At 37.6% G+C, this 21,465-nt stretch overlaps 2 protein-coding genes across 3 annotated transcripts; one reads left to right on the forward strand and one right to left on the reverse strand.

The window, feature by feature from the left end:
• Nucleotides 1-395: 395 nt before the first annotated feature.
• Nucleotides 396-8,695, forward strand: LOC135581738 (DNA excision repair protein CSB-like). Its single transcript, XM_065183652.1, has 6 exons — nt 396-790; nt 2,113-2,679; nt 3,005-3,407; nt 5,096-6,570; nt 7,275-7,670; nt 7,754-8,695. Exons 1-6 carry the CDS (start codon nt 686-688, stop codon nt 8,423-8,425), a joined length of 3,618 nt encoding a protein of 1,205 aa, XP_065039724.1. The 5' UTR covers nt 396-685; the 3' UTR covers nt 8,426-8,695.
• A 1,119-nt stretch (nt 8,696-9,814) lies between these two features.
• LOC135581975 (transport inhibitor response 1-like protein Os04g0395600) lies at nt 9,815-13,997 on the reverse strand. Of its 2 annotated transcripts, none has more exons than XM_065183654.1 (4): nt 13,045-13,997; nt 12,020-12,515; nt 11,138-11,947; nt 9,815-10,037 (listed from the first exon to the last, which is right to left on the reverse strand). In XM_065183654.1, exons 1-3 carry the CDS (start codon nt 13,494-13,496, stop codon nt 11,168-11,170), a joined length of 1,728 nt encoding a protein of 575 aa, XP_065039726.1. In that variant the 5' UTR covers nt 13,497-13,997; the 3' UTR covers nt 9,815-10,037; nt 11,138-11,167. The 2 variants fall into 2 exon arrangements, with proteins under 2 accessions (XP_065039726.1, XP_065039725.1); XM_065183653.1 differs by lacking the exon at nt 9,815-10,037 and having other exon boundaries at nt 10,959-11,947; nt 13,045-13,547; nt 13,649-13,997.
• Nucleotides 13,998-21,465: the final 7,468 nt, after the last annotated feature.

The raw sequence follows: 21,465 nt of genomic DNA on the forward strand, positions 1-21,465 counted from the left end.
CCAATAAGCAATCTTCATCATATTTCACGTCAACTAAAGCAGTAATCTTATTTGTTTCATTCTCACACCATCGGCCATACCAATCCATCGTGAAGCAATTGGAAATTGTAATCTTTTCCCAAAGTAAAACTCGACTAAAGTCGTAGCTTAAGTCGCGACTATGCGCTGGACCAACGTAGAATTGCCACCTAGAAGCTCGTGTGTTCCGTTATTGTCGAGGGTTTCCCTGCCATCGATTCTTCCGGATTCAGGTTACGTGGCGTCGTCTGAGCCGCACATATCCCCGATGCCCAGGATAAGGCCTAGCCGTCCGTCCGATCCCGACGGCGGTCCGGTCTCGATTCTATAACCGATCCATTTCCCGGTTCGACTTAACCCGGTCTTAAAGTCGTGTTGCCCTCTTCGTAATTTCGAGGACCTGGTAGACGACGCGACCGAGGGAGCAAGAGAAGGGCGACCGAGAGAGGGAAGGGGACGAACTCTGCAACAAGGGTTTTGGAATCGATTCAAATCACTTGCTGCATCCTTTTCTCCGTCTGAGGCCGTCCCCGAAATCGGCGGCGGCTACTGAAATCGAGGACGAATAATTGTTTTTGGATCCGTAGTGGCTTTGAACAAGGGTTGTATACGTCGTCGGATGTCAGCCGTTTATTTCCCTCATTAATGAAAAGGAAATCTCCTGTTCATGTATGATATTATGGAAGAAGAAGACGAAGATAAGCTTTTGTTAAGTAGCCTGGGCATCACATCGGCGAATCCGGAAGATATCGAGCGTAAAATTCTGTCGCAGGTAATAACATGACTGATCCGGTGGCCTTTGTCGACTTTCTATGTACGATTGCTTCGCCATTTTATTCGAATGTGCAAACCAAATCTGTTCACAAATTGAAATATCCATTGTTGAGAGGAAGATTATCTGAGACGTGCTTTTCAATACAAACAAGACATATTGGGACATTGTAGTACTAATATATCCATTTTATAATTTATTTAGGATGAATGACTCCATTGTATTTATCGATATTGATGCTCTTGTATTTATTTAGGATGAATGACTCCATTGCGTGATGAACTGTTTTATAGAATTTGAATTTTGCAATGGAATGTTGTTTATAAGACTCAGGCTGAGCAGCTCTAATGCAGGCCAGGTGTCAAACATTTTCCTGATCCTCATGTTGACACAGGCTGCCTTCAGGAATAGGAAACAAAGAAGGGAAAAAAGAAGAACATTAAATAGAATCTCAATCGGACTTAAACCCTTGGGCTGACATAGGCAAAGTCTATCTACAAGGTCTTCAAAATCAAATTAATCCATAAATTCGTTGAACTATGTTTGTCTGTCAAATAGATGACAGCCACTGTAGCTTGTCTTATTTTAATATAATTATTTTTTGTTGTGATGTAATAGAAATTGCAGGCTTTATTTTCATCACTATTCATCAAAATTAATAAAATGGCACATGACATAATTGATTTTTTTGTAATGGTTTCATGGTAATAATAAAATCATTTCCCATATAAAGCTCAGTAGAGTTTGTAATGATAATGTTTTTAAAATTCGTCTATAAATATATTACTGGATAAAGATGGTCTTTTTGCATCCATGGTAAGTGCTCATGACACTTTTGGATGTCATTCGTTGCAAACTTTAAGCCTTCGATGCTGATTTTTGGTGACCAATCGGACCAGTATAGTGTTGGCATACTGGGAGACATACAAGCCTATCTTATCCAGCATGACCAAAAAGGATAAAAGATTAAATATGAATCAGTGCTAACCTATATGGTCCGGTCCAATACCAGTTCTTGGACTGGTAAATACCAGCCAGTATGTTATTGGTCCAACCTGTATTTGGTCCCTTGGTCTTTTAAACCTTGATTTGGCATGAAATGATCATAATCATCATTGAGTGAGGGACCTAAATATTGGTAGATCTAGCTTAATTCAATGTTCTTGAGTATTCAGCTTTGTAGCAAGCTGACTCTGCATATTTGATGTCAGTAGTTTTATCTTTTGCTGGATGCTAAGCATTTAACTATAAAGTAGAAGGAAAGTGCTACGTGTTGCATAGCAGGTATACGACAAGTTGACAAGATCCATTTTTGTATGCAGGCAAAGAATGACACCAATTATGCAAGTGAGCCTGGGGAGAGCTCCCATGACTATGAGCCTGATGAAACTGGACCATTGCCTACCCGAGTTAAACTCTACAATAAATTGCGTGCATTGGAAGTTGAAATCGATGCTGTAGCTTCTAGCATTGGAAGTGCTAAATGCATTGAAGTTGATGGAAGTGGCAATTCTGATAGCACAAGTGTCAGAGGGGATAAACCTGTGGAGAATATTGGGTATGATGTTCATGCTCCTTCTAGCAATTTGTGTCTGGAACAGGCACTTGCAACAGATCGCCTAAGAGATCTTAAGAAAGCAAAGGCTCAGCTGCAAAAAGAAATTTCTCTGTTTGGTGACTATGCTTTTGCTAATGACATTGAGCATGAAAAACACAACGTGGAGCTGCTTGATGAGTTGGTCAAAGAAAGACCGAAACAAAAACCAAAGCATAAGCAGAAACTAAAATCAAATGGACACTCAAAACGACCTCTGAAAGCTGTTGCCTATGATGAAGATGCTGATTTTGATACAGTTCTTGATGCAGCCTCTGCTGGGTTTATGGAAACTGTAATACCTTTTTTATCTGTTTTTGTATTAACTCAGTACATCTTTGTTTTTTTGCAGTTACTGGAAAGGTCTTTTTCGTTCTTATTTCTGCACTTACAATTAGATTATTTTCTTACATCAAATGAATAATATGACATTGATTGAGAACCTTGGCATCATGTTAAGGTTTTTCCTTGTAACCTGGTTACCAGGGTTCTTAGAAAAGTCTTCCTGCTTGCAGGGACCTCAAACTTCACTTTAAGGGAATCCTTCTTCACTAGGCTCCCCCTTTTAAGTGAATAATGTAATATGATTGCAAAATCTTGATCAGCTATCTATGTTGTAGGAGAGAGATAAATTGGTTCGAAGGGGTATCTTAACACCATTTCATAAGCTTAAAGGCTTTGAACGTCGTGTCCAAGAACGTGGACCTCCAATCAGGCAAGATGTACCTGAGGAAGACTCAACTGAAAATCTTGCATCAACCAGCATTGCTAGAGCTGCTCAATCAATTTCCCAGATTGCATTGGCTCGACCAACAACCAAATTGCTAGATGCAGAGGCTTTGCCTGCACTGGAACCACCTACTCGCCCGTTTCAAAGACTTCAAGGTCCTCTAAAACGCGCAAGATCCTCAAGAAAAAAAGAATTGGATAAGAATGAAAGAAATATAAAGAGGACAAGAAGGCCTGGACCTGAGAAAAGATGGAGAAAGGATGATTTAACCAATGAGTCACTGGATGGAAGTGGTATGATTTCTGGCCTATATTATTTACAGATACTCTTAATTCTTTTGTTTCAAGATTCATCATGTAATATTTTAATAGTCATGTATGGTTTTGTTGGCCGGAAGAAGTGTGACTTTGTTGTGTGGTAAAATAAAACATAGTTTTTTTTTTATGAACAAATTAGGTCTATGATATTTCTTACCGTTTAGCACTTTCAGGTATAACTGTAACTTTATAGTTTCCCTTGAATTTAGGAGCAAGTGAACATACTCCATGTTGCTTAGTAATCTTAAATCTATACACTTGCTTTGAGTTAAAAACATGTCTTGCACATAGGTAAAATGCAGTGATGTTGACAAAAATGCATGCTAGAGTACTGGTTAGGGCCTTAGGGGGGAAGAGCAAAAGAATCCAAGTTCATTTATATGTAAAGTTAATTTTACAAAACTAAATGAAAAATAAGAGATATCATGATATAAACATGCTAAACATACAAAAACTTGAAAAGAACTAAAATGATGGTTTTCTGGGTAAACAGGTTATTACTTCCGGAGAGTGATTCATTTTCAAGATATAGGAAACATAAAAAAGGTGATTTGTGGAAGTCATGCTTAGGACTCCCGTCACAGACTTATAGATTAAAATGGAAGTGGTTCTTTGTTCCTCGCCTCTCATCTCACTTCCTTTTCCATTTTTTTTCTCTTCAAGTGGCAACAGTAGTTAGCAATCAGTCCCTTTGTCCTTTTCATGCAGCTCCTCCTCGATGATGATGAATTTGTTCAAATCAGTCAGATTCTCAGAATTAAGCAATTATGTTATTAATCGATTAAGGCTGGGTGAGTGAATGCTGATACAAGTTTGATACACTGTGATGCAATCATTTATTGTTGCACACAATGTCTGCATTCTCAGTAATAGCTTCAAATTTAGACACCATAAATTCTATGGCTAATGCTAGTTAAAAAACCATAAATTATATGGCAAATGCTAGTTAAAAAACCAAAGTATTGCTGAGTTAATTTTAAGCCATAAGGTGCTACGCTGTATTTGCATTTTCTTTCATGATAGCCTAAGATGTTTCTGTATATTATCATTAAATGCCTCTTCTTTGTTGATTGCGTAGATGATCAAAGTGGTTTGCAACTGTATTGCCAATTGTATTATGTAGCTTATAAGATTACAAGGACAGAGTTGTGGAGACAAGTGAAACCTGGAAAGATTCACCAAGATATAGATCGAGGTCTAGAATCTAGAAATCTAGTACTGTTTTGCTATTTTTTCATTATTTCAACATACATCTAGCATGAAGCATTATGAAAACAGTTGTGGTGGATTCTCTGATAAACATTGGTTTTGTGTGCTGGAATGCAACCTCATTATCTCTTCAGGTTTACATGTCATTTAATTTTTTCAGGGAGATAATATATCATGGGTACGTTAGCTGTTATGTTCTGTTGATAAACTGCTTTTGTTAATAGATGCCTTATTATTGTAGTTATAGGTTGCTGCATTCAGTTGGCAGTCTCTTGCACTAAACATGATTCGATTTCTATTGCTAAAAATTTAGCTTGTTATGATCATTCAAACTGTGGTATTAGTATATCATGCATGCACGAGCATTTTGATTCTGCAGACATGAATACACAGGATCAGGACATTTCATTGTTGTAATAATGTGATTTGATTGTCATTATCTCATAATGCTTCAGAGGAAGACACAAGGAGAGGTTCGAGTGCCTCTGATTGTGAGGAAGAATTGCAAGATGAGGCAGAAAACAAAGACCAGTCATCTGTAGTCTTTGAAGGAGGCTTGAAAATGCCTGGTGCTATTTATTCAAAACTTTTTGATTATCAAAAGGTAGGAGTTCAGTGGCTGTGGGAATTGCATTGCCAAAGAGCTGGTGGCATCATTGGAGATGAGATGGGTCTGGGTAAGACCATCCAGGTCATCTCATTTCTTGGCGCTCTTCATTTTAGTAAAATGTATAAAACCAGTATTGTTGTTTGTCCTGTGACCCTTCTGAGACAATGGCAACGGGAGGTTAAGAAATGGTACCCTGACTTTAAAGTTGAGATACTGCATGATTCTGCGCATGCTATAACTAAACAGAAATTGGTCAAATCTAGTGAAAGTGATTATGATAGTGAATCTTCATTAGGTAGTGATAGTGAAAGACCTTGCCCTGTAAAATCAACAGAAAAATGGGATTATATGATTGATCGGATTGTGAAATCTGAATCAGGATTGCTTCTGACTACATACGAGCAATTACGCCTTATGGGTGAGAAGTTGCTTGATATAGAATGGGGATATGCAGTTTTGGATGAGGGTCATCGAATAAGAAATCCAAATGCTGAGATAACTTTAGTTTGTAAACAACTACAGACTGTGCATCGCATAATTATGACTGGTGCACCAATTCAAAACAAATTAGGAGAATTGTGGTCTCTTTTTGATTTTGTATTCCCTGGGAAATTAGGTGTCTTTCCTGTGTTTGAGACAGAGTTTGCAGTTCCAATTACAGTGGGTGGATATGCTAATGCTACGCCACTGCAGGTGTCAACAGCTTATAGATGTGCAGTTGTCTTACGTGATTTGATCATGCCATACCTTCTTAGGCGTATGAAAGCTGATGTGAATGCTCAGCTACCCAAGAAAACTGAACATGTCCTTTTCTGCAGCCTAACCCCAGACCAGCGATCTGTGTATCGGGCATTTCTTGCTAGCTCTGAGGTGGAGCAAATTTTTGATGGAATAAAAAACTCGTTATATGGGATAGATGTTATGCGGAAGATCTGCAATCATCCTGATCTATTGGAAAGAGAACATGCTGCTCAGAATCCAGATTATGGGAATATTGAACGAAGTGGAAAGATGAAAGTTGTTTCGCAGATTCTTAACGTTTGGAAGGAGCAAGGACATCGTGTTCTTCTTTTTGCACAAACTCAACAAATGCTAGATATTATAGAGAGCTTTCTTACTGCAAGTGGTTATAGCTATAGAAGAATGGATGGATTTACTGCTGTAAAGCAGCGGATGGCACTTATAGATGAATTTAATAACTCTGAGGAGGTCTTCGTCTTCATCTTAACTACTAAAGTTGGTGGTTTGGGAACAAATTTGACAGGCGCTGACAGGGTCATTATATATGATCCTGACTGGAATCCTTCAACTGATATGCAGGTAAAGTGATCTAGCATCAACTTTCTGTAGATTTGCTCTGATCAAGAAAGTTACTTTGATGATTTCTATGCTGTCTTTGGTGTTCCATGTTAGTCTAGAATGTATGCTTCTTGTTAGCCATTTCCTTTCCTTCTCCAAAGGCCAACAAGATGGTACTTCTGTGTACAATAATTGTGAAAGCATTAGTTGCTAGTTTTATGAATGCCATAAATATTTTTGGGCAATACCCATGCTGGCTGGCTGCTAGAACCGGAAATGTCATTCCCTGCTGGCACTCAGCATGGTGTGTTGAGTGTCATGTGTCACAAATAAGGTGAATGAAAAGAAAAAGGAGAAGAAAAAATAGGCAATGTCAGAATATTGTGAACTACTGTTCAAATTTCAAAATAATTTTTAACTTTTTTTGTTACTTTTACAAAATATTTTCAATGAATTAACAATTCATCTCATTTTATTGTAGTTTTTCACATCAATATTTTGATTTCTGTCAATCACATAACATCTTATTGTATGCTGAGTGTTTCCACTTTATAAGGGAGATGCTTCATTTGGTATTTAAGCAATTGTATATTTTGCCTGTTTCTTGATTTATTGTTTAGAATAGAACTTTGAAATTTTTTCTTTACTGTTGGCATTTAACATTTATAAAACGTTCACAGCAAAGTAGCTTAGTGAATCCTGAGTCTAGTTTTGGTGCATAACAGGCAAGAGAACGGGCTTGGCGGATTGGACAGAAACGGGATGTAACAGTTTACAGATTGATAACACGTGGAACCATAGAGGAGAAGGTATACCACAGGCAAATCTACAAGCATTTTCTCACCAACAAGATCTTGAAGAATCCTCAACAAAGGCGATTCTTCAAAGCAAGAGACATGAAGGATCTATTCACCTTGCAAGACGATCAAGGGGATTTGACCGAGACATCAAATATTTTCAGTCAGTTATCCGAAGAGATCCATGTAGGTGTTACCGATGGTTACCAAGGAAAACAAGGATCTAGCCCAAGTGGCATAAGGGAGAGCACTAATCAAATTGATGGCGGTAAAGATGAGGAAATAAATATTTTGAAAAGTCTTTTCGATGTCCATGGTATTCATGTAAGTGCTAATTTGCTCACCTTCTCTGCAATTTTGATTTGGCTAACAGTGATCATCACTTTGGGTTTGATTTTTCTTCTTAGAGTGCAATGAACCATGATGCCATTATGAATGCTAATGAGGATTTTAAGATGAAGATGGAGGAGCAAGCTTCCCAAGTAGCACAGAGGGCAGCTCAAGCCTTGCGGGAGTCACGAATGCTTCGAAGTCGTGAAAGTTTTGCTGTTCCCACATGGACTGGAAGAGCTGGCGCTGCTGGGGCTCCATCATCTACCCGTAATAGGTTTGGATCTACTTTAAGTACACAGCTGCTGGGTCCTGGGAAGCCCAGTGAAGGATCTGCTAGTAGGCCTCCTGGTTTCTCAGCTGGAGCTTCAACTGGTAAAGCACTATCATCAGTTGAACTCTTGGCTAGGATTCGTGGAACTCAAGAGAGGGCTGTTAGTGATGCCCTCGAGCAAGATCTGGATTTGGCTTCTACGTCCAATCACCAACATGGAAAGCCAGAAAGCAGTCATTCAACAAAGCCGCCCGGTAAACTCGTGATAGCGCAGCCTGAGGTCCTGATCCGGCAGCTCTGCACTTTCATACAGCAGAGAGGTGGGAGCACCGATTCTGCAAGCATAACACAACATTTCAAGGACAAGATACAATCAAAAGATTTGCCTCTCTTCAAAAATCTTCTCAAGGAAATAGCAACATTGGAGAAGGATGCCAGTGGATCCAGATGGGTTTTGAAATCAGAGTATCAGTGATAGTAGTTGAAGAAGGATTACCTACCATTTTTCTTTAGATTCCTTTAACCATAAAGTGCAAGTAACAAAGGATTCATTTGTTGGCTCACCGTTCATCACTTTTGTGTGACATCTGTGATTATATAAAGCGTCGTTGTCGTCGAGTCTTAACCACAAGTTCTGGTAAAAGCAATTGGGTTCAATTTATTTTTGAAACCTTTAGTCGGACACTTTTGTCTTTGTACATATCTAGAAGAGAAACAAATGCCAAGGGAGAAATATATTCATTCTTGATTGTGATCTCCATCCAATTGAAGAACACATATCTTTGATTGTGATCTTTATTTCTTCTAATTATCTTTATCGTGTACTGAAAGAATCAATGAAGCTGTTCATCCTGTTTGCTGTTGGACTCACTTGAAATCTTGACAGAATTTTCATAGCATTGCCCTTCATTGACCAATCACAAGTTTGCATGATATGATCAAGAAGAGCTTCACCGAGATGATGCTACAGTACTTGTGTTGTAGACCTCCATTGGAAGAACTTTTTCAAGACGGTATAAACATGAGATGAAAACGGAACGATGCTGCTGCGTGTCAATAATAATTTACACGGATATACATACACCCAAACAGCCACTGATGGATGTGTATCCATGTCCTTTTTCTCGAGTCGAGCCATTTCTCACGAGCTTCCTTCCTGTCATAAGCCAACAATATTAAATATGCGCCGAGCGGTGCAAGTTTTCTCCATCTATTATAACAACAAGCCTTTTATTTGTTTCATACGAAGATTCATTAGGCAAGTATCATTTTACAGAAAACCTTTCAGCAGCGCACAACACATTAACAATGTGCTAGAGACTCATCCCCTCTACCCTCGAGACACCTAGGAATTCTTTCTCACATGTATTCTTTTGCTTTCTTCCAAAGGAAAGTAATAATAGTTGATGTTTCCAAAGTGGTATTTTATTTCTATGGAGCAAGCACAGAGCTTGTAGGTGGTTCTTCTGTCTTTATTTTCTTACTTCACTGATGAACACCCTCCACCAACTTCCCTGACACGGTTTCAACTTCACTAATCTATTTGTTTAGTAGGACATACTATTTTTATGGAGTTCTACTTATCTCCTAAATTTTTTTATCCATTCCACGGATGATCTAGAAGCGTCTTGTGAAATCTAGATAACCATGGGAAGAACTTTGAGTATCTGACTTATGGGTCTCTTGGTTGAAATTTTACCTAGAAAATGAGATGGAATATATACTGATATTGATGACTCACAATTCATGTAAGCTTTAACTATTTGGTTGAACGATGGAATCAATAGATCATTTTACATGGTTACCATAGCATGTTGAATTGTCCACCTGGAATAGTGCAAGCAAAAGCTTAGTGTGAGTGGGTTTCTTCTTTACAAGCAGTTTACTGGTCCATATGTTCGTCCTCACTCTGTCTCATTGCTATTTGCTGCTGCTGTCTGCTGGAGATGGAGAAGTGCTGCTACCAGAGACAGGTTTGCTGCTAAAGGCTGTGCTCTGTCAGATCCCTTCTCCAAATCCTTAGTTGCTCATAGCTTACAATCTCCTTTGCATGGTTTTCAATCATGGTTGATATCAGTTTGGATAATCTATCAGACCAATATGGTGTTTATCAGACTATATATACCATCACTTGTTTCAACCGATACCAATAAAAAATAATACCAACAAATGCCTTATCATCTCTTGTCAGATTTGTCATTTGAAATCTCATTTGAAACAGATGTGAGTTGCTTTTACCACACAAGAAAAATCATCAATGAAGAATTAAGTATGATTTTAACAAGATAAAATGATAAAACAAGTGAGAATTAATTAACATAATATGAAATCTATAATTAGTAATATTAATAGTAAAAGGAGAGATAGAGGAATAGAACTAAAAATAATTTTAATGACATTATCATGAGTCCATCCAAATAGTTGGAACTTTTATCTGTAATGGTTCCCATAGCAAATATCACATTTCCACCACCACAGTGCAGGGTTAAAGATGCAGCAGTTTCTACAAAGGAAAGGCCAAAAGAACATGGACATGGTCAGAAAAGCTGGTCATCTTCTGGGACCACACTGCAGAAAAGGCAGAGAGAGTGATGACCAGACACAGGAAAGATGAAGAAAGATAGTGGGAGGAATGATCAGTCTAATAAGAGTAGAACAAACACAGGGAGGTTTGCTCTACACAGAATGATTCATCAACCAATCTTATCCCCATTCCCACCCTCCCTCTTTACTAAAGTAATTAATATTTAAGGCTGCGCATGTGAAATGCCATGGTAGGGCAGATGACGAATTTCCAAAGTGGCTTCCCCTTATATGCTGCATAGAATCAAACTCAGTAGTTAATTGGGACCAACTGAGCATGGAGGTGAAATCAGTTGAAAGTCTGGTCAATATCAAGGAAATGAAAAACATAAGTCTGTTGTTATGAAATTTTTGTTCCATAAATATTTTAAAAATAATGTCTTCGCCAGAACTCGATAGCGAAAGCAACCATGAAGAAGCTCAAATGACAATGGCCTAATCATCGTTTCGACCTACAAGTAGTACAGAACAGCAAAACCTACATGTCTAGGAAATCACTTTGGCCATGCTAGTTCGGTTTCAGTCTACAAAACCAGTCTAAATATAATAGGCACTTTTTAACTAAGTCAAAACAAATAAACATCAGCCAACTTAATTACATTACCTTGCACAACACAAGCTGTTCCAGCCAACCCTATAGTGTCCAAACAAAATCTGGTGCATCATTTCTTGGCCCAGCCACGGTCCGATAAAAGTACATCTTCTCCACCTTGTGGAGATCACTAAGATTTTCCTTGGATTCACAGGTGCCATTGTTTTCATTTATAATCTCCACATTAAGCCTCGGCATTTTTGCTGCAAGAGCCTTGCAACCTCCTAAGGTAACATCACAGGACGACATCCAAAGGGATCGCATTGTCTCATACTTGGCCACGTCCTTCAGAAGTGCAGCATCTCCGAATGGGCAATCCCTTATTTCAAGTTTTCTGAGATTCTTGCATCCGTTGAGCACGTATACCATCCCCTTGTCACTATCTCCAGCAAATGCAATCGACAGCATCTCCAGACGTTCGGCATACATGCCAATATATAGGAAAACCTGATCTGTTAAAAGACCAGATACCGACAACCTCCTGAGATTTTTACACGAACGGACAATTGCCCCAAAACCTTCATCAAGTGGCTGATTAGTGACAGGGTCTGGCTTCTCCGGTTCAAGGATGCATAATCTGAATCGAGTGAAATGCGGGCAATTCTTTGCAACAGTTGTAAGTGCAGAATTTGTCATTTGGTAGCAAAAGTACAGCAATGAGTTAAGCTTTGGACATCCTGAAGATATAGCAACCAGACCCTCTTCGGTCACGGCAGTGATTCCAGCACCATAGATATCAGATGGAAATACCCTCAGCTCCTGCAACTCTTTACAAGTGGATGCCACAACTGCTAATCCTTTGTCCCCAATGCAATCCAACACCTGTGGAAGAATCAGCCCATGGTTAATGAATGTCACTGATATGACCTCAGCAATGAATCAACAAAATCTCACCCAAAGCTTCTGAAGCTTAAAACAAAGGCCAATCAGCTTGGTAAGATCAGCACTCTGAATTGCTGGAGCATAGCTCAAATTGAGAACAGTGAGGTTAGTACAGACGGGATACAGTGCCTGCAGGCAGAAAGGAGAAGCATCCCAAAAACCTGACAAGCTCCTCAACGACTTGCATTTAAAGAAGGAATTGATCAGCCTGTGATAAGTTTCGCTACGGTTGTCGATTGCGAACGAACCAGTTCCAAGATCAACCAAATGAGGCGCACGAGCAAGGATCTTGTTCAGTGACTCCACAGATATTGAATGATTAAGCTTCAAGCTCCTGAGGTTTGGGCACCTAGCGACGAGCCTCTCCAGGGCGCTTGCATTGACCTCTCCTTTGAGGCAGGCAAAGTTCAGGGACACGAGAGAGGTACAGGAATCAGGGAAGCAACTGAGCCATTGGCGCCCATGGTCTTCCACCTCATTTTCCTGTAAATCCAACTCCCTAAGACCTCTAATAAGCAGGATAAAAACAAAGTCAGATGAAACAAGTGTTATAAGCAATACTCGTGCATTTGAATCAAGTGGAAAAAATAGAATTACTTCATAATCACAAAATTTAAGTTTACTATATCAGACAAATAAGCAGTCCAACATCCATAACTCATACATATCAGCCTTATAAAAATGAGGCCAATTTGTTTCAAGAAACATATGGGAGAAAGAAACAACAAAACAATTTGAATTCCCAATCGGCAAAAAATAAAAATAAAAAGGATCCAGATCAATGTCCCCATGAAGCAAAGATGAATGTTTAGCAGAACAATAAGAGTCACTGCTTGAGGGAAAAAAAAATTTGATTCATATTCAACACAACAACTACACCAACAAACTTATGAACCTAACTACATGAAGAAACATAATAAAAATTCAACCTTTATCACAACTCGTCGCACAAAATCCCAAAGAACATCCTCAGCAGAGAGTACAACACCGTGATAGTCCTTGTAGCCTAACGTTCTATAAATGGATGGACAGCTCACCTGCAATAAGTGGCAATCGCAGCGAGCCCGTCGGTACTAAACCCCTCGCAGCTGACGAGAACAAGCGATTTGAAGTTGGGGAAGGAACGTGCAAGGAGCTCAAGGTCATCATCAGTGACCACCATCCTTTTGAACCGCAGCTCCTCGAGGCCCGGGCAGCCTCGTGCGGCGGCCTCGATCCACGGCTGCGCGAAGCCGCCCCAATCATAGGGGACCAGGTTGAAATCGGCGAAATGGGGCTTCCCCTTGACAGTCAGCGACTTCATCTCAGGGAACCTCGTCACCGCTCGCTCGGGCCGGATGGCATAGCAGTTGCCGACGAATACGCTCCGGCGGCTAAGCCGATCCACCTGATACCACGCCTTGCACACCGTCGACACCGCGTTGCGGTCCCCGTGTGAGCCAAGGAAGTCGACGATGTGCTCCACCACCTCCTCCGGGAAATAAGTCATGGCTATAGACTACGATTAATTCGGTCTTTCGTCACTCCCCCTTCCTTCCAACTTAGGGTAAGCAGAAAAAGCAAGAAATCGATCAGATCTGTAGATCAACTCCAGCAGTAGCGAACGAAAATAGCAAGAACAAGGTAAGAAAAGGCTTCAACCTTCCATCTACCGCCCCTTTCTATTCGTTTCACATGGCAGCAGGCTTAGATCTACACCATAAGTGCTAAGAAAAAACCCTCTTCTCTTGGACAAATCAACGGAAGATGAGGTTTTGACAACAATGAATCAAGAAAAAACCCATATTTCTTCCACGGATCACGTCGGACAGAACCAAGGAGAACATTTGGCCAAAAATCACCCGAACCACATGGAAAGAAGAGGAAAAAAAAATCAAAGCAAAACCTAACAAATCAAGTGAGAACAACACATCCAGAACTCCCAGTTATCGATCTAAACTACCACATAAAATATGAGCTTTGATCTCAAGAGCCAAGGAAGCAGGGGGGGGGGGGGGGGGGGGAAGGGAGGAGAAGAGGAGCTCCGCTTCTACTCTCATTTTCGTGGTATCTTCTAAGCCTATCTAACCAGAGTTAACATTCAGGTATGGTTACTCTAACCCCGGTCATCCAATCCGACGGTCAATAGAAGCTCGTCGGTTCCCCATGTGGAAACACGAACCGTCGGATCGCAGCCCCGGTCCGTATCCGCCAGTTGAGGATAAGGGAGGGCAGGGGAGACGAAACCGTAACCCAGAATCCACTAAAGGCCATATCTTTGGTAAAATTTACGTTTTCTGCCATCAAACCGCTGCTTCAATTTGTTTCAATGATTTGGTGCGACAAGATAAAATAATTATATAATATTTTTCTACTGCTTTGAGGGACGAATATTTTGGAGGCGGTACGGTAGGACGGACGGCCCTGATTGAGTGGACCGAGTGACCAGATCGGTGGTGATGACATCAGAGGGTGGGACGGGAGATCACGCCTTTCGTTTCTCCCAATAATTAGCTGCTGATTGATGGAACAGTCACGTCGAGATGTGTCAGGCATTGGACGGCATCTGATGTGATGAATGGCGCCCCCGATGGACGGCTGCTGATGGAGTCGTGGGGGGGTTGCGCGGGCGTGGGACGGGACGACGACGACGACGACGACGACGATGATGCTGATGAGGCTGATGGTGGGAAGAGCGTGATTTTGGGGGATTTGTGGGTCCCTTCGTCTTTTGTCGTTTAGACAGGAGAGGGAGAGAGGAATTGGGTACCTTCGTTTTCTGGTGCCATTTCATTGGCTATAATGGGCCAAGTATGTTTCGGTCAAACCGAGACAGTGCTCACCCATCGCTGCAGCCGACGTGTGGCAGTGGTGGGGCCAATCAAATTAACATTTCAGACAAATAAATAAGCTAATCAAAGCTTCCAATTTCTCACATAAAATATGGTGAAAGCCAATCCCAGGTTTATATGGAGGATGATGGCTCATTCAACTCCCCCGTCATTTGCTAGACTAGTGTTTTACTGAGAAGCATGTCGAGTAGGAAACAAGTGAGAAGAATCCCAGCGTATAGCTCAAGATTGCAGCCACCAAGTCTCTCTTGGAGGATGAACACTTGTCATGCCGTGATATGGAAGTGAAGAAGATGATCCTTGTAGCTTTTGAGACATCCTTTAATCCGTTTGGGATGAGTTCGAGGTAAGAAGTAGAAATGAAATATTTTTTTAGATGGTACGATGATGTGGCGTGTCTGTCTAAATGGCGCATTATAATGTTCGAGTTGATTGAATTTAACGTGTTGAGTCCCCGATTCATCAAAAACAATGATGATATCAGTTAGACAGCTAACACTGAATAATAATTTATTAGGTTCAAGTCTTGATGCAAATGGCAAGAACGCACAAGGGCTTCATCATTTAATTTCATATGGCTCTATCTTCGTAATGAGGAATCAAACCATGCTTCAACATGACAAAGGTTGTGCTGGTTGACCAAAGGAATGCAATTCGACGAGTCAGATGAAAAAAGAAGGCGTCGTCGTCCTCATGCACGCACGGTCATCACACGTGCACCGCTCGCGTTATAATGGCATGAGAGCTACAACCTTGGCTCTCACAATTGACAGTAAAAAGGACAGCTTACCAGCAGCTACTCTTTCTACAGTGATCTTTTTAGCTCAATCTCCTCTATAGACTTGTGATATGTTTCGTGGTGAACATTCATGGAAAGAGTGGCATCAATGCTGTTGGAGAACTATACAAGATGGACAGTTTGACCACTTATACAGTCTTCAAAGAGTTGTGAGATTTTGAAGCTTGTTAGTGTTGTGGTTGCAGACATATAGGTGACGAGGGACATCTGTGACCTTGTCCTCTAATGTTGCATGAGTTCTAATCCTAAGTCTTAATCAAGATGACTGCTGCAGTATTGTATTATTTTTCTTCTTGAAATATCACAAGTGTATTCTGTTAGAATTTTAAAGAGTCACACATGTATCATTAAATGTGTTAAGTCATTATTTTGATTAGTCAAAATTAAAGTGATCTAATTAAAGTAAAGTTATTTGGCTAAAGGACATAATTGTTATGAAAATTAATTGTGTTGATACCATCATGTTCCTAACTTAATGATGAGATAAGTTAGGAATACGAAACTCTTGAAGCATAATTGTAGATTCATCAATTATGAATACAATCATAATTATAGATTCATCAGTTATGACTATAAATAAGGTTATGGTCCCCGGTTGCAGTATCAAATGAAGTTTCTCTTCACCCGTCAAAGAGAAATCTAAAGTTCTTAAGGATACTTTGCAATTGGAAGACCAAATCACCAATCAATTCAGAAAATACTCTAATGGATTCATCAGGTACGCTTCCGTATTAATCTGTTTATCAATTATTGTAGGATTTCATGCATATTATAGTGGATTAAATAAGTTTTATGAAAATATTCTTAATCCATTATTTTGGATCTATAAAGTATGTTTTTGAATCAAAGATGAATGTTTTGATTCTATAAAACAATTGTTTGATCCATGTTTGATATATTAAAAGAATCCCAACAAATGGTATCAGACCCATCCTACAATGATTGATGAACATTTAAGCTTATTTTCTCATGAATTTTAATGATGTTTTCATCAATATTTTAAAGTAATTTGGTTCTATCATCGTTGGGAAAGATGATAGTTTTATGTAATCATGCTATTTTGAAGTGATTTGGTTCTATTATTATTGGAAAAGATTATGGATTTATGTAATCATGTTTCACATTCAATTCAGTGCCTTTTTCTGATGTAATCTCAGTTTAATTTTGAATCATCTTTTCCACTTTGTGTCTTTTCCTATTCATCAATATACAAAAATTCATTTTTGCACTATAAGGCATAAATTTCCCAAATTCTTTTTGGATTTTATCTAATTAATATGAATTTAATTAATTAGATATTGTTGCAATATTATGTTGGTTTAATAATATTGTTGCAATATTATGTTGGATTAAACATAATATTGGTTCTATAAAGTTGTTTGTTGACATAAATTGAATGATTTACATGCTTTAAATATTTTAGTCAACAAATTAAGATCAAACCAATTTGACTAATATGGTCTAAATTCAATTAATGATAGTTTAATATTAGATTGAGTAATTTAATATATGAAGTCGCCAAAGTGACCTCTCATATATAATATTTCTCATGAAAATATTAAATGTAGTGTGTATTTATATCCATGCGGTAATTATCCGGCCCAAAGGAAGGTTAATGACCGGTAAGATTTTATGCATACTTGTAATAGTAAATACGTGATAATTATAAAGTTATATATGTAAATGATAAATCAATCTAAAGATGGATTTTTCATTTGACATGCCTTATTATCAGTATTTGATCATTACAACAAGACTACCACTAGCAATTAATATTGAAGTCCAAAGAGAAGATATTAATGTTGCACTTGGTATCTTGAGATGGGTTAAATCATTATTTGAATTTACTTAAGTTTATGGCAATAAATATGAGCATAATTTCTGGTTATCTATTATTCTCTTATTTAGGTTCTCTTGCAACAATATCTGCTAACCTCAGTTCTGTACCAGTTCTAAACGGACCTTGCACTAAGAGAAGACCAACCTGCTTCTCTTACAGAAAATAGTACTAATGATGATAGGAGACTATATGAGAAGTGGGACAGGTCTAATCGCATGAGTCTCATGATCATTAAGCGCGACATTCCAGAAGCCTTTAGGGGTGCGGTGTCCGAAGGGATTACCAAAGCCAAATATTTTCTTACCGAAATAGAAAAGTGTTTTCTTAAAAATGATAAGGCAGAAACAAGTACTCTACTTCAAAGATTGTTTACCATGAGATACAACGGCAAAGGAAATATAAGGGAATACATCATGGAAATGTCTAATCTTGCTTCTAAGATTAAAGCATTAAAGCTTAACCTATCAAAGGACTTACTTGTCCATTTGGTTCTGATATCTCTCCCTGCACAATTCAATCAGTTTAAGGTCACTTATAACTGCCAAAGGAACAAATGGTCTCTTAATGAGCTCATTTCATATTGTGTGCAAGAAGAAGAAAGATTAAAGCAAGAGAAGATTGAAAGTGCAAACTTGGTCAACACCTCTAAGGATAAGGGCAAGAAAAGAAAATATAAACCTGGAAAGAATGAGGCTAATAAGGGTCCAGTACAGAAGAAACAAAATAAGGATGATACTTGTTTCTTCTGCAAAAAATCTGGGCATTTGAAGAAGGACTGTGCCAAATATCACGCTTGGCGTGATAAAAAAGGTACGTTCCTTACTTTGGTTTGTTCTGAAGCCAATTTGACTTCAGTAGTTAGAAACACTTGGTGGTTAGACTCCGGCACAACTACTAACATTAGTGTTTCAAAGCAGGGTTACCTGAGCTACCGAAGGCCCAATAATGCTGAGAGATGCATTTATGTGGGGGACGAAAAATCAGTAGATGTGGAAGCTATAGGCACATTTAGATTGTTATTGTGTACTGAACATTATTTGAATTTGAAAGATACTTTTGTTATACCGTCGTTTAGACGAAACCTAATTTTTGTTTCTTATTTGAATAAATTTGGTTATTCTTGTTCATTTGGAAACAATCAGTTTACTTTGTCTTTAAATTCAAATGTGATTAGAACTAGTTCACTTATGACTTATGACAATCTATATTTGCTTGATACTATAGCTTCCTATCATGAATCCTCTCACTAAAGATGTACCACTCGAGGTTTTTTCATGAGCATACTGCTCATATGGGTATATTCGAATTTGAGGAAACTTCAGTTTAGTGGGAGTCTATCATATGTTTGTTGTATGTTCTATGCCAGATTCTGTATTTGTACAGACATTTTCTGATCAGAAATAAAGCTTCAGTTTATTATACTTTGTATATTATGGCTATTAAAGTTATTAATGATCTCATAAAGATAAAGTTGGACCAATTGAAAATTAACATGTACAGATCACATTCATGTAATTTTCATGCTACACATTTCATAATTGATCTATGTCATTTGGTTATGTTAATATTAGTGATCATTGATGGGTTTAGCTATGATTGATATAGCGAAGACCGCTTTGGTCCTATATTAATATGGTCAATGGACGAGATTGTTTTGTATGTCCTGTTTAATAATGGCAATAGTTTTGAGCTCACAAAGAATATCACATTTATAAGGATACATATGTGACTCAGTGGGAGATTGTTAGAATTTTAAAGAGTCACACATGTATAATTAAATGTGTTAAGCCATTATTTTGATTAGCCAAAATTAAAGTGATCTAATTAAAGTAAAGTTATTTGGCTAAAGGACATAATTGTTATGAAAATTAATTGTGTGGATACCATCATGTTCCTAACTTAATGACGAGATAAGTTAGGAATATGAAACTCTTGAAGCATAATTATAGATTCATCAATTATGAATACAATCATAATTATAGATTCATCAGTTATGACTATAAATAAGGTTATGGTCCCCGGTTGCAGTATTAAATGAAGTTTCTCTTCACCCGTCAAGGATAAATCTAAAGTTCTTAAGGATACTTTGCAATTGGAAGACGAAATCACCAATCAATTCAGAAAATACTCTAATGGATTCATCATGTACTCTTCCGTATTAATCTGTTTATCAATTATTGTAGGATTTCATGCATATTATAGTGGATTAAATAAGTTTTATGGAAATATTCTTAATCCATTATTTTGGATCTATAAAGTATATTTTTGAATGAAAAATGAAGGTTTTGATTTAAAAAATAATTGTTTAATCCATATTTGATATGTTAAAAGAACCCTAACATACTCGGCAAAGGTAACATTAGAGAACGAGTAGGCTTCCATCGTCATGCACCATCATCACCTTCGTCGTGACCGCAACACTTATGAGTAGAGACAAAGGATATGATGGAGAAAGGAGCGTGTTGGGAAGAAGATAACAAAACTACATTTGGTTCAAGTGAACGACATGCGAGTGATCGGGAGTTGAAAACTCCAACACATCAAATGAGAGAGAGAGAGAGAGAGAGAGAGAGAATATGAGAAGCTCAACACAAGACTGATGAGTGACACTTCATGCATGAATTTGTCTGCATAGTGGGTTAGTGGCAAATGTTGCTCGCAGATGATGCTATTTATTTCTCTGTCGCATGACTGCATTCGGCTTACACACTAGCGTAAGATGTTATCATAATCATCAATAAGGCAAATGTTGCTTGCGGATGATGCTATTTAGTTTCCATCTTGTTTTAAATATTCAGAGTAATATGGAAAATATTTAATGAATGGAGTAAGATTTTCCCGATACATCAATAATGCCTTATCTATGGATCCATTTTGTCAGTGATATATGTTTTAATCAATTTATCAGAAACTGAAAAACTTAAATTATTAGAAAAAACTCATATATATATATATATATATATATATATATATATATATATATATATATAATGTGTGGAAGTCAAATACTAAAAAATTATAATAAAATATTGTTGATTAAAATGTGTCTAGTGACATGAGTTAATGGATTTGTTAGTTATGCCAAAAAAAAAAAAGGTTTGTTCTCCCAACAATCTTTTATTTTGCGTAGTTATTTGCTTAAATGAAGTTTAAATTCAAAATAGTAGAAGAGAGGAAATTTCTTTCCATGGAAACAGAAGGATGTCAAGCCATGCTTTTGCAAACTCTATAACATATTAAATTGATCTTTAGGCCTTAAAAAGATGCTCAGTAAGAAGCTGAGCTTTTTGTTGCTATGTGATGCAGCAAGGAAGCCGAGTTATGTCAGTACTGCTCAGGTCCTCTTTCTTTGTTTGTGAATGCCAACTTTCTTCGCTAGGAAAAAGTATTAACTTTTAGGAAAGGAGGAAAAAGAGATATTCTGATGTTTGAGTTAAGTGCAACTCATCATGTTTATCTTCGGACAATGATTTTAATTCATTTGCTGTAAGCATAAAAAATTATAATTTAGATTAAATTTAATATAAAATTATAAAATTAAATAATAATATATCAAAATTAGAATGTGTGTCTTTCAGTATCATTCATAATATTTTTATTTAATTCATTAAACATAATTTATAGTTTTGGTGCATGATTTTATTTATTATGTAAGAAATTATCATCGTTTTTCTAGTGTATAAGTTTTATGATGAATCGATATATTATCATTTCTTATTGAATTATTGATATTTATTTATATTTCATGAATATTAAAGATTATTTTTATGATTATATTTTATATTATTGATATATTTTATTTTATATTTATTTTCAGAGTATTCTACTACTTTGTAATAGATTTGGTAATCATTTTTTTAATTAATAGAATATTTAATATTGTAAAGATAAGGATTTGAATTCAACAAAAATAAAAGAGAGAGTTTATTATGTAAATTATGGATAATAAAATTTTGACTTATTATTTTTTTATAAATTCGGACGTGAC

This window comes from Musa acuminata, chromosome BXJ1-5 (assembly GCF_036884655.1).
Source record: "Musa acuminata AAA Group cultivar baxijiao chromosome BXJ1-5, Cavendish_Baxijiao_AAA, whole genome shotgun sequence".
Taxonomy (NCBI): domain Eukaryota; kingdom Viridiplantae; phylum Streptophyta; class Magnoliopsida; order Zingiberales; family Musaceae; genus Musa; species Musa acuminata.